At 42.9% G+C, this 14,122-nt stretch overlaps 1 protein-coding gene across 1 annotated transcript in view; it reads left to right on the plus strand.

Annotated features, from left to right (window-relative positions):
• The window catches only part of LOC133619182 (uncharacterized), a 178,677-nt gene that overhangs the window by 81,091 nt on the left and 83,464 nt on the right, over nt 1-14,122 (plus strand). Inside the window, exon 6 of the mRNA XM_061980106.2 lies at nt 8,880-10,209. Coding sequence (XP_061836090.2) covers nt 8,880-9,862 — 983 coding nt within the window. The 3' untranslated portion in view covers nt 9,863-10,209. The remainder of the gene's footprint in view (nt 1-8,879; nt 10,210-14,122) is intronic.

Raw genomic sequence — 14,122 nt, forward strand, 5'->3', positions numbered from 1 at the left:
ACCCTTTTCCGGTTAATATTCAAGTCACGAAATGTTATTGGAGTGTTTTTGGCGCTTTTTGAAAGGTTATTTATCTGATTTTTATGGGTGGAATAGGGGCGTTCCCATTGGCTCCACTGTAAGTGGACGTTTATTTAATATTTAGAATGCATTAAAAAACATCCGTTGTCGTGTCTTTCATACTGATTGTAAACAATAGCTATAAAAAAAAAAGTGTTGTAAAAAAAAAAAATACATCTTAGGTAATTAAACAAGTTCTGTGTATATTTATGTGAGAGAATAGTGAGTGTGATGTGTATTCTGGTTACAGATAGAAAAGTGAGCTCCTTCTAGTCTACTGTAGTCCATCTTTACACAATCACCTGGATGTGGTTCCATATACCGTATTTTCCGCACCATAAGCCGCCCTGGGTTATAAGCCGCGCCTTCAATGAACGGCATATTTCAAAACTTTGTCCACCTATAAGCCGCCCCGTGTTATAAACCGCATCTAACTGCGCTAAAGGAATGTCAAAAAAACAGTCAGATAGGTCAGTCAAACTTTAATAATATATTAAAAACCAGCGTGATGTGGGCGCGCATGGAGTCGTATATCAACATGGACGGAGCTGCGTGAAAAAAGCCACCCGGCCTCTTCGTGTAAACTTAAACTTACCTTAACCACTCGCTCATCTTTTCTTCATCCATCCCTTCGAGTTAGCTTTGATGATGACGCCGGCTGGAAAGGTCTCTTTTGGCAAGGTCTTCCTTTTGAATATCACCATGGGTGGAAGTTTCTGGCCATTAGCATGGCAAGCTAGAACCACAGTGAAGGATGACTTCTCATTCCCTGTGGTGCGAATATTCACCGTACGTGCTCCCGTTGTATCCACAGTGCGGTTCACAGGAATATCAGTTGCTGTGAAATAGTAATCCGTGTGCGGATGGAGAGATTGCGTCTTTTCATGAACCGGATCCCTGTCGTTTAGTAGGAGCCATTTTGTGGTCTTTACAGATGTAAACACACAAAGGAAATGAAACGTACGGTAATATCCGCGCGCTTTTTCTTCTTCTACGCGGGCGGGTGGTTGCTTACAGTAGAAGAAGAAGCGCTTCCTGTTCTATGGGGGCGGGTGCTTACCTTGGCGGTTGCTTGCGTAGAAGAAGAAGCGCTTCCTGTTCTACCGGGAAAAAAGATGGCGGCTGTTTACCGTAGTTACGAGACCGAAACTTTATGAAAATGAATCTTAATATTTATCCATATATAAAGCGCACCGGGTTATAAGGCGCACTGTCAGCTTTTGAGAAAATTTGTGGTTTTTAAGTGCGCCTTATAGTGCCGAAAATACGGTATATATATGTATCATCTTGTTGAGAATTGTTATCATCTTGTCAAAAAGTTGCTCAAAAAGGTTCATTATGTCTTCTTATTCATATACTTTTTCAAATGTTCTTGTAATCAGACCATATTTTCGGTACATTAGATGGAATCTTTACCTACGTATAATATACCGAAAATATGGTCTGATTACAAGAACGTTTGAAAAAGTATCATGTCAAAAAGTAAGGAAATCAGTCTGGACCTAAGTTTAAAGATAAGTGTTGATTTTAAGAGTAATAAATGTACTGACATTTTTTAGCTTCTCTGGTGTACTGTAGAAGTTGATGCTTCCATTATTACAAATTATTACAAATTTGTGCAAATCCTTTTAATGGTTGAAAAAGTTTCAAAAATGATATGCTTAAGAGACACTTACATCAGAACCTTCGATAGCTCAGTTGGTAGAACGGAAGACTGTAGTTGCTGATGCTGACATCCTTAGCTCGCCAGTTCAAATCTGGCTCGAAGGATCATCCTTTATACCTTTATGTAATGTCATTTTTGTATATATTGTAACAGAGACAGAATTCAATTCAGCTCAATTGAGGAGAAACGTGTAGACTCGGTACCCTTGCACAGTGTCGTCCCACGCTCTAACGAAAGATTGTCGGCCTCCTCTTTTATTTGGACTTTCCCTGATTACATGGCAACAGCTATTTCTAAGGGAGGGGGGTCGTAAACAGCCACCGCCTTGGGTTACAAAACAGTTGTAAGAAAAGGTCGTAAAACAGTTCAAAGAAAAGGTGCCTGGAGAGAGGTCAGGCCCTGCCTCCTCTCCGCTTTTGTAGATCTTGGGTCAAGACAATATCTTCCTGTGGATTACAATACATCAAAGAAACTGACACCCTCATGTCGCTCCCCATCCTACACAGTGGAGTTTTACAAGCTTTTGCTTGGTTGGATCAAAGACAGCTTTTGTCCTCTCGCAGGGCGAGCTACTCAATGTAACACAAAGTTTTGTGATAACTTAGATACAATTATTCTGACACCTGACCTGTATAGTGTGTATACGTACATAATTTATACATTTTTTAACGTAATTTTGTATATACATGTTACGGGTTATATATCTTTTATTATTGAATGTATCAAATGTGATGAATATTTAATGCACCACAATGGAAACAAGCCTTTTAGCTTTTTGTGCCATTCATTTGCCTTTTTAAAGCATGACATGGATTCACACACTCCTCAGCCTTCCCGGTAAGGTCTATTCAGGTGTACTGGAGAGGAGGCTACGCCGGATAGTCCAACCTCGGATTCAGGAGGAACAGTGTGGTTTTCGTCCTGGTCGTGGGACTGTGGACCAGCTCTATACTCTCGGCAGGGTCCTTGAGGGTGCATGGGAGTTTGCCCAACCAGTCTACAAGTGCTTTGTGGACTTGGAGAAGGCATTGGACCGTGTCCCTCGGGAAGTCCTGTGGGGAGTGCTCAGAGAGTATGGGGTAACGGACTGTCTGATTGTGGCGGTCCGCTCCCTGTATGATCAGTGTCAGAGCTTGGTCCGCATTGCCGGTAGTAAGTCGGACACGTTTCCAGTGAGGGTTGGACTCCGCCAAGGCTGCCCTTTGTCACCCATTCTGTTCTGAACTTTTATGGACAGAATTTCTAGGTGCAGTCAAGGCGTTGAGGGGATCTGGTTTGGTGGCTGCAGGATTAGGTCTCTGCTTTTTGCAGATGATGTGGTCCTGATGGTTTCATCTGGCCAGGATCCTCAGCTCTCGCTGGATCGGTTCGCAGCCGAGTGTGAAGCGACTGGGATGAGAATCAGCACCTCCGAGTCCGAGTCCATGGTTCTCGCCCGGAAAAGGGTGGAGTGCCATCTCCGGGTTGGGGAGGAGATCTTGCCCCAAGTGGAGGAGTTCAAGTACCTCGGAGTCTTGTTCACGAGTGAGGGAAGAGTGGATGGTGAGATCGACAGGCGGATCGGTGCGGCGTCTTCAGTAATGCGGACGCTGTATCAATCCGTTGTGGTGAAGTAGGAGCTGAGCCGGAAGGCAAAGCTCTTTATTTACCGGTCGATCTACGTTCCCATCCTCACCTATGGTCATGAGCTTTGGGTTATGACCGAAAGGACAAGATCACGGGTACAAGCGGCCCAAATGAGTTTCCTCCGCCGGGTGGCGGGGCTCTCCCTTAGAGATAGGGTGAGAAGCTCTGTCATCCGGGGGGAGCTCAAAGTAAAGCCGCTGCTCCTCCACATGGAGAGGAGCCAGATGAGGTGGTTCGGGCATCTGGTCAGGATGCCACCCGAACGCCTCCCTAGGGAGGTGTTTAGGGCACGTCCGACCGGTAGGAGGCCGCGGGGAACACCCAGGACACGTTGGGAAGACTATGTCTCCCGGCTGGCCTGGGAACGCCTCGGGGTACCACAGGAAGAGCTGGACGAAGTGGCTGGGGAGAGGGAAGTCTGGGCTTCCCTGCTTAGGCTGCTGCCCCCGCGACCCGACCTCGGATAAGCGGAAGAAGATGGATGGATGGATGGATGGACATGGATTCAATTCTTTAAGATGTCAATGAACTTCTCAATCAATCAATCAATTCAAAAACAAATTGAACATAGTGTCTGACATCCTTAGATAGTCTGTTCAAAACTATTACTGCTAAGATTTGGGCCTCTATAACAGTGGTCCCCAACCTTTTTGTAGCTGCAGACCAGGCAACGCTTGAAAATTTGTCCCGTTGGGGGGGTTTGGTCATGAAAAAATTAAAATAATAAACGTGAATCCACTGTGTACTCATATAGACCTTTTATTAGCACATTGCGCCAACAACATAACATGAGTATAACATCAAAGTCTCTGGTAACTTCCTCTCTGCCCATTACATAAATAAAAAAATCACGTGGAAAAATATATAAATGACAAGAACCAGCAATTCCACACTACTTTCATTATGAATGTTATTTTTCAACAACTGAAATAAAGTTGTCAGTTTGAACCGTCAGATAAGCCTCCTGCATGTTTGTGTGTCCGAGTCGACTCACAAGCTCTCCTCCTCGCACATCCTCCTGATAAATATATCGCACATAAACAAGTACCGTATTTTCCGCACTATAAGCCGCGCCTAAAAACCACAAATTTTCTCAAAAGCTGACAGTGCGGCTTATAACCCGGTGCGCCTTATATATGGATTAATATTAATATTCATTTTCATAAAGTTTAGGTCTCGCAACTACGGTAAACAGCCGCCATCTTTTTTCCCCGTAGAAGAGGAAGCGCTTCTTCTTCTATGGTAAGCAACCGCCAAGGTAAGCACCCGCCCCCATAGAAGAGGAAGCGCTTCTTCTTCTACTGTAAGCAACCACCCGCCCCCGTAGAAGAAGAAGCCCCCGGATATTGCGTTTCATTTCATTTGTGTGTTTACATCTGTAAAGACCACACAATGGCTCCTATTAAGAGACACGTGTACAACGCAGAATTCAAACTCAAGGCAATAAGTCACGCAGTAGAACACGGAAATAGAGCAGCAGCGAGAGAATTGAACATAAATGAATCAATGGTGCGTAGGTAGAGGAAGCAACAAGATGACCTGCGCCACTAAGACAGGGAGACAGCGCCGGACAACATACGCCAACATCTGCCAGTGGATTGTAAATGCCTGGCGGATATATCGGTCTCAACTGTGGTCCGAGCTTTCCGGAAGGCAGGATTCACGGAACTGCTGGACAACAACAGCGACATTGACTCTGATGACTTCGACGAGACGGAGCCGGCCATTTTGGATGCCGTATTCGCCCAACTTGTTAATTCAGACACTGAAGAAGAATTCGAGGGATTTATGGATGAGGAATAATTTCAGAAAGTGAGCTTTAAATCTTTATTTTGTGTGTTGTGTGACATTAACGTTCGAGCAACGTTGAGTTATTGATGTTACTATTGCTCTGCACTAATTTGAGTGTTACTATTTTTGTGATTGCACATTTGCACATTACATTTTGGGGGTGAACAGAGTTGTTAGAACGCTGGTTTGTAATATATTATTAAAGTTTGACTGACCTATCTGACTGTTTTTTTGACATTCCCTTTAGCGCAGCGTAGGCGCGGCTTATAACCCGGGGCGGCTTATAGGTGGACAAAGTTTTGAAATATGCCATTCATTGAAGGTGCGGCTAATAACCCGGGGCGGCTTATAGTGCGGAAAATACGGTAGTATTGCCTTGTTGTCAACATCTGTAGATTTGTCAACCTGGAGTGCATACCACGGTGATTTATCAATCCTCTCTAACAATTGTGTCTCAATGTCTTCGGCTATTTCCTCAGAGGCACCTGTGATATCTTCTTAACCGCATCCTCTCCTAAAAGTTGATGGCAAATGTCTGTAGCGGCAGGAAGGATCAATTCTTCACCAATAGTGAATGTCTTTTTAGCCTTAGCAATGCGATTAGCCACTAAGTACGATGCTCTCAGTGCATTCTCGTTTACTGATGTGGTGTCCCTCAGTCATTTCTTCTGTTTTTCATGTTCATGTTTTTTTTCTTTCAAAATACTCCAGGGGCTTGTCTTTGAATCCAGGGTGCTTGGTTTCTAAGTGGTGTTGCATTTTGGACCAGTTGTTCCTCCCAGGGAATTCAAGTCACAAGTCGCTCCCAAGCTCTTTACGACACTTAAAGCTGAGTTGAAAAACCACCAGAGACAGAATAGGTATTTTGTAATATATTTGCAAAGCTTTGCATATATACATTGACAGAGACAGCATAGAACATTCAGTCGCCCCGCTAAAATGGTCTGTCTCCCCGACCCACACCCTCTCCCCTCTTAAATCTCTCTAGTCAAAACACATGCACATTATCTCTCCTTCTTACATTCCAAAGCTTCAAGGTTAACACACACAGTTTACTTGCAGACAAACAGAAAGAGAAGAAATGGAAAAACACGAGCTGTTTTCAAATATGACTATGAAATAAAAGAAGTAACACTTAAATTCGGATATATGTAAATATCTGCCTCCGACAGTGGCCAAGCAGTTTTGAAAGCTTCATTGGCTCATTAGAGAGTTGGTCGCCACATATAATGCAGAGCAGACTCGGTGCGTGGGAATCACTCGTTGCCATAAATCCATAGTAGAAGTAGGACTCCTGGTATTGTCTGTTAAAGGGGAACATTATCACAATTTCAGAAGGGTTAAAACCATTAAAAATCAGTTCCCAAGTTTTTTTCAAAATTTTACCCATCACGCAATATCCCTAAAAAAGCTTCAAAGTGCCTGATTTTAACCACCCGTCCATTTTCCTGTGACGTCACATAGTGAAGCCAACACAAACAAACATGGCGGAAAGAACAGCAAGCTATAGCGACATTAGCTCGGATTCAGACTCGGATTTCAGCGGCTTAAGCGATTCAACAGATTACGCATGTATTGAAACGGGTGGTTGTAGTGTGGAGGCAGGTAGCGAAAACCAAATTGAAGAAGAAACTGAAGCTATTGAGCCATATCGGTTTGAACCGTATGCAAGCGAAACCGACGAAAACGACACGACAGCCAGCGACACGGGAGAAAGCAAGGACGAATTCGGCGATCGCCTTCTAACCAACGATTGGTATGTGTTTGTTTGGCATTAAAGGAAACTAACAACTATGAACTAGGTTTACAGCATATGAAATACATTTGGCAACAACATGCACTTTGAGAGTGCAGACAGCCCAGTTTTTATCAATTAATATATTCTGTAGACATACCCTCATGTCAGCAGGCCAGGGAAGCTAGGGTCGATATTCTTCTCTTGATCATCTTCGGTGGCATAAGGGACGGTGTGAGCCAAGACATCCAGGGGGTTTAGCTCGCTCGTTTGCGGGAACAAACTGCCGCCATTGCTTGCCGTGCTAGCGAGGGCCTTTGTCCCTGAATTGCTCACACACTCCGGCAGATTCAATGGGGGTCTGGCGGCAGATTTCTTTGACTTTATGGTTGGAAATGCATCTGCTTTGAGTGTCGCAGGATATCCACACATTCTTGCCATCTCTGTCGTAGCATAGCTTTCGTCGGTAAAGTGTGCGGAACAAACGTCCAATTTCTTGCCACTTTGGCATCTTTGGGCCACTGGTGCAACTTGAATCCGTCCCTGTTGGTGTTGTTACACCCTCCGACAACACACCGACGAGGCATGATGTCTCCAAGGTACGGAAAACAGTCGAAGAAACGGAAAATAACAGAGCTGATTTGACTCGGTGTTTGAGAAAATGGTGGATTGCCTCCCGATGTGACGTCACGTTGTGATGTCATCGCTCCGAGAGCGAATAATAGAAAGGCGTTTAATTCGCCAAAATTCCCCCATTTAGAGTTCGGAAATTGGTTGAAAAAATATATGGTCCTTTTTCTGCAACATCAAGGTATATATTGACACTTACATAGGTCTGGTGATAATGTTCCCATTTAAGTTGAATTACAAAACAAAACCACAATATTAAAATAAAAGTAAGTTCTTAAATCATAGACCACAAATACCGTATTTTCCGCACCATAAGGCGCCCTGGGTTATAAGCCGCGCCTTCAATGAACGGCATATTTCAAAACTTTGTCCACCTATAAGCCGCCCCGTGTTGTAAGCCGCATCTAACTGCGCTAAAGGAATGTCAAAAAAACAGTCAGATAGGTCAGTCAAACTTTAATAATATATTAAAATCCAGCGTGATGTGGGCGCGCATGGAGTCGTATATCAACATGGACGGAGCTGCGTGAAAAAAGCCACCCGGCCTCTTCGCCTAAACTTACCTTAACCACTCGCTCATCTTTTCTTCATCCATCCATCCCTTCGAGTTAGCTTTTATGATGACGCCGGCTGGAAAGGTCTCTTTTGGCAAGGTCTTCCTTTTGAATATCACCATGGGTGGAAGTTTCTGGCCATTAGCATGGCAAGCTAGAACCACAGTGAAGGATGACTTCTCATTCCCTGTGGTGCGAATATTCACCGTACGTGCTCCCGTTGTATCCACAGTGCGGTTCACAGGAATATCAAAAGTCAGTGGAACCTCGTCCATGTTGATAATGTTCTCTGGCCGGATCTTTTTTTCAGCTATCTTGTTTTTACAATATGCACGGAAAGTAGCCAGCTTTTCTTGAAAGTCTTTAGGCAGTTGCTGTGAAATAGTAGTCCGTGTGCGGATGGAGAGATTGCGTCTTTTCATGAACCGGAAACCTGTCGCTTAGTAGGAGCCATTTTGTGGTCTTTACAGATGTAAACACACAAAGGAAATGAAACGTAATATCCGCGCGCTTCTTCTTCTTCTACGCGGGCGGGTGGTTGCTTACAGTAGAAGAAGCGCTTCCTGTTCTATGGGGGCGGGTGCTTACCTTGGTGGTTGCTTGCGTAGAAGAAGAAGCGCTTCCTCTTCTACGGGGAAAAAAGATGGCGGCTGTTTACCGTAGTTGCGAGACCGAAACTTTATGAAAATGAATCTTAATATTAATCCATATATAAAGCGCACCGGGTTATAAGCCGCACTGTCAGCTTTTGAGTAAATTTGTGGTTTTTAGGTGCGGCTAATAGTGCGGAAAATACGGTAATTCTGTTTGTGTTCAGCAGATGTCCAGCAGCTGATTGGTCATCAAGACGAATATCCCCCTCAGCTGCAAGGATGGATCACCACTCCGGAGCAGGAGGATCCACAGCCCCCTCGCATTAAAGCGGAGGAGGACGAACTCGGGATCACTCAGGAAGGCGAGTGTCTTCTCGGGTCAAATGGGGCTGATCTCACAAGTTTGCCACTGCCTGGTGTCTCTGTGAAGACTGAAGATTATGAAGAGAAACCACCCGAGTCCTCACGGCGTTATCACAGTCAAAGTGAGGAGAACGGAGGGGCGGAGCCTCCGTGCAGCAGCTTACTGCAACACAAGACTACAGAAATGGACGGAGACCACTTTGGAGCTCCACTATCAGATAGTGACGATCAAGACAGGGTTGAAGTACCTTTGAGCAGCGACACAGACTGTGAAGATTATATGAGGACTCACACTGACAACAAATATCGTAAATGCTCGAAAAGGAAAACAGTTGGCACCGAATGTTTGACCTGCTCAGTTTGTCTCCGAAGTTTTTTTTATAAGAAAGATTTCGCTCGACACATGAGAACACACACAGGGGAAAAACCCTTTGCTTGTTCCGTTTGTGGTCAAAGATTCGCTCAAAATCCACACTTGATATCACACATGGCAACACACACAAGAGAAAAACCCTTTGTTTGTTCAGTTTGTGGTAAGAGATTTACTCTCAAATCCAATTTGGCGGTACACAGCCGAACACACACAGGAGAAAAACCCTTTGTTTGTCCAGTTTGCGGGAAGAGATTTACCCTAAAGTCCTATTTGACTGTGCACAGCAGAACACACACGGGAGAAAAACCCTTTGTTTGTTCCGTCTGTGGTAAGACGTTTTCTCAAAAGCCACACCTGATAACGCACATGAGAACACACACAGGGGAAAAACCCTTCACTTGCTCAGTTTGTGGTCAGAGATTCTCTCGCAAGTCGGCGATGGTGATACACATGAGAACACACGCACATTAAAAAACTGCTCGAGGACAGTTGGGTTCCGCCGCATGTAAGAAATAGATTAGATGATGACATTTTCAAGCTACTGTATATTACGCAGGCTTGCTCAGCTTTCCACTTCCGAAACAAGTCCATCCAATGTCTACAATCTCTGAGAAAGCTCAGACACGCCCTTGCATGCACCTGTTTAGTTTTGTACTGGTAAAGAAAACCTTGAATTTTTTTGTCTCAGACCCTAAATGACTGTTGTGTGACGGGATGGAGTTGGGTTGATGTGTAGTAAATGAATAAGTTAATAAAGCATACCTGCCAACTACTCCGGTTTTCCCGTAATTAGTACGGTTTTCATCAACCTATTCCGGGTTACGATTGCAGTGATTAAAAAAATACGGTTTTTCATTCATTAAAAAAATTTTTTTTTTTTTAAAGTTTTATTCACAAAATCGCGTAACAACAATGACAATCGACACTGCTTCCCGTAACTTTCCTATCGAGCCATTCCGAATGCCATGCGCGAGGCTATTTATAGCACCGCTGCCAAGCACGAGGCACCAGTTGCCGTTGTTTCCAAACGAGCGAACGATCATGGAATCAGCCGGAGAAAAATCGCAAACGAGTCTTAAACCGAAAAGAAAACTGCAGTCATTCCGTGAAGAATATTCAAAAGCCTATCCGGGAATAATTATCCGTTCCAAAAAGGGTGAAAACTACACGAATTGCACCTTGTGCAGACAAGATTTTTCGATCGGATTTTAGCCACAAAAAGGTAATGACACCAATGTTATCTATTGGAATTGTTTAGTATTGTTAAAAGTGTTTATACTATTTATGCTTTCAAGTCCAAGTTGAAGAATTCTTGTTAAATGTTGACAGCATAACCACCAAAATACAGAAGTATGTCCTTAATATTTTTGCAGTGCTATTTCTGTTGAAAAGTTCAAATGATTACATTAGAGATGTGATGTGCCACTTTTCAAGTGTCTGATGGCTTAAATTCATTTTCATTAATTTTGAATTCTTTCGAAAGGCTTACAAAAAAACTACATTTGAATTGTAATTCCATGCTATTGACAGGACTATTAATTTTAATGAAGTTAGCTTACCATGTTTACAGTATGATAATTGTGATAGAAATGTGAATTTTAGGCACAGAATATTGTTTACAATTGAACAAGGCAGTACCGTATTTTCCGCACCATAAGGCGCCCTGGGTTATAAGCCGCGCCTTCAATGAACGGCATATTTCAAAACTTTGTCCACCTATAAGCCGCCCCGTGTTATAAGCCGCATCTAACTGCGCTAAAGGAATGTCACAAAAACAGTCAGATAGGTCAGTCAAACTTTAATAATATATTAAAAACCAGCGTGATGTGGGCGCGCATGGAGTCGTATATCAACATGGACGGAGCTGCGTGAAAAAAGCCACCCGGCCTCTTCGCGTAAACTTCCCTTAACCACTCGCTCATCTTTTCTTCATCCATCCATCCCTTCGAGTTAGCTTTTATGATGACGCCGGCTGGAAAGGTCTCTTTTGGCAAGGTCTTCCTTTTGAATATCACCATGGGTGGAAGTTTCTGGCCATTAGCATGGCAAGCTAGAACCACAGTGAAGGATGACTTCTCATTCCCTGTGGTGCGAATATTCACCGTACGTGCTCCCGTTGTATCCACAGTGCGGTTCACAGGAATATCAAAAGTCAGTGGAACCTCGTCCATGTTGTTAATGTTCTCTGGCCGGATCTTTTTTTCAGCTATCTTGTTTTTACAATATGCACGGAAAGTAGCCAGCTTTTCTTGAAAGTCTTTAGGCAGTTGCTGTGAAATAGTAGTCCGTGTGCGGATGGAGAGATTGCGTCTTTTCATGAACCGGAAACCTGTCGCTTAGTAGGAGCCATTTTGTGGTCTTTACAGATGTAAACACACAAAGGAAATGAAACGTAATATCCGCGCGCTTCTTCTTGTACGCGGGCGGGTGGTTGCTTACAGTAGAAGAAGAAGCGCTTCCTGTTCTATGGGGGCGGGTGCTTACCTTGGCGGTTGCTTGCGTAGAAGAAGAAGCACTTCCTCTTCTACGGGGAAAAAAGATGGCGGCTGTTTACCGTAGTTGCGAGACCGAAACTTTATGAAAATGAATCTTAATATTAATCCATATATAAAGCGCACCGGGTTATAAGCCGCACTGTCAGCTTTTGAGTAAATTTGTGGTTTTTAGGTGCGGCTAATAGTGCGGAAAATACGGTACATTAGAGATGTGATGTGCCACTTTTCAAGTGTCTGATGGCTTAAATTAATTTTCATTAATTTTTCATATTCTGAATTCTTTTGAAAGGCTTACAAAAAAACTACATTTGAATTGTAATTCCATGCTATTGACAGGACTATTAATTTTAATGAAGTTAGCTTACCATGTTTACAGTATGATAATTGTGATAGAAATGTGAATTTTAGGCACAGAATATTTTTTACAATTGAACAAGGCAGTAGATTATACAAGCTTGGACAGAAAGTTAATAATGACACCAATTATTTTTTTTAATGGAATTGTTTAGTACTGTTTTACCATTTGTTTACTGTAAAAAGTGTTTATACTTTCAATGAACAAATTGAAGTCTTGTGAAAGGTTGACAGGATAACTGGCATTAACTGTCAAAATAATTTCAAACTATTGAAGTTAGCTTACAGAATAAACATGTCAATCAACCCATATGATTTTTGCTGTAATATTTTTGTTTTGAAAAGTCACTGTGACTGATAGAAAAGTGATGGTTTTAGCAACATTTTAACCTGTCTGAATGCTAATAATCATTTTGGACCCTGGCTACTAGGTTTTTCTGATTTCAAAAGTTGACAGGTATGATAAAGTACTGTAATTAATCTGATTATGAACTCTTTGCTGAGCCCATCGTGATGTCAACGCACAAAGCAAAAAAAAATTTTGTATGCAGTGTTATTTTATTTAAAATTTCAAAAAAAATTTGCGGCTCCCATTGTTTTCTATAATTTGTGAAACTGGTCAAAATGGCTCTTTGACTGGTAAAGGTTGCCGACCCCTGGATTAGGGGCTCTCTCCAAAATCTATGAAAAAGAACATTTTAAATAAACTCTTATGAGTGTGGATCAAAATAACATTCAACCTGAAGTCAAATGGTATGCACTTATTTTTATTTGGAATAAACTGATGTCTTTTTCAGACTTTAACATCAAAACTTGAACTTTCAGTTTCAAGGCTGTTTTTTTCCCCAAGTACAAAACTTTTGGCCTTAATTTAGCACCATACAGAAATAAGACAAAAATATTGCTCGATTGTAAACGTTTTAACTAAATCGGTTAGTTTTTTGAGAGTTTGTTTTTACTTTCATTAAATGTCGACTTGTGAATTAGGTTTCATTTCTCTGTGTAGTAACAAAACGAGTAAAAGAGACATACCGTATTTTCCGCACCATAAGGCGCCCTGGGTTATAAGCCGCGCCTTCAATGAACGGCATATTTCAAAACTTTGTCCACCTATAAGCCGCCCCGTGTTGTAAGCCGCATCTAACTGCGCTAAAGGAATGTCAAAAAAACCGTCAGATAGGTCAGTCAAACTTTAATAATATATTAAAAACCAGCGTGATGTGGGCGCGCATGGAGTCGTATATCAACATGGACGGAGCTGCGTGAAAAAAGCCACCCGGCCTCTTCGCGTAAACTTCCCTTAACCACTCGCTCATCTTTTCTTCATCCATCCATCCCTTCGAGTTAGCTTTTATGATGACGCCGGCTGGAAAGGTCTCTTTGGGCAAGGTCTTCCTTTTGAATATCACCATGGGTGGAAGTTTCTGGCCATTAGCATGGCAAGCTAGAACCACAGTGAAGGATGACTTCTCATTCCCTGTGGTGCGAATATTCACCGTACGTGCTCCCGTTGTATCCACAGTGCGGTTCACAGGAATATCAGTTGCTGTGAAATGGTAATCCGTGTGCGGATGGAGAGATTGCGTCTTTTCATGAACCGGATCCCGGTCGCTTAGTAGGAGCCATTTTGTGGTCTTTACAGATGTAAACACACAAAGGAAATGAAACGTACGGTGATATCCGCGCGCTTTTTCTTCTTCTACGCGGGCGGGTGGTTGCTTACAGTAGAAGAAGAAGCGCTTCCTGTTCTATGGGGGCGGGTGCTTACCTTGGCGGTTGCTTGCGTAGAAGAAGAAGCGCTTCCTGTTCTACCGGGAAAAAAGATGGCGGCTGTTTACCGAAGTTGCGAGACCGAAACTTTATGAAAATGAATCTTAATATT

This window comes from Nerophis lumbriciformis, linkage group LG20 (assembly GCF_033978685.3).
Source record: "Nerophis lumbriciformis linkage group LG20, RoL_Nlum_v2.1, whole genome shotgun sequence".
Lineage (NCBI taxonomy): Eukaryota > Metazoa > Chordata > Actinopteri > Syngnathiformes > Syngnathidae > Nerophis > Nerophis lumbriciformis.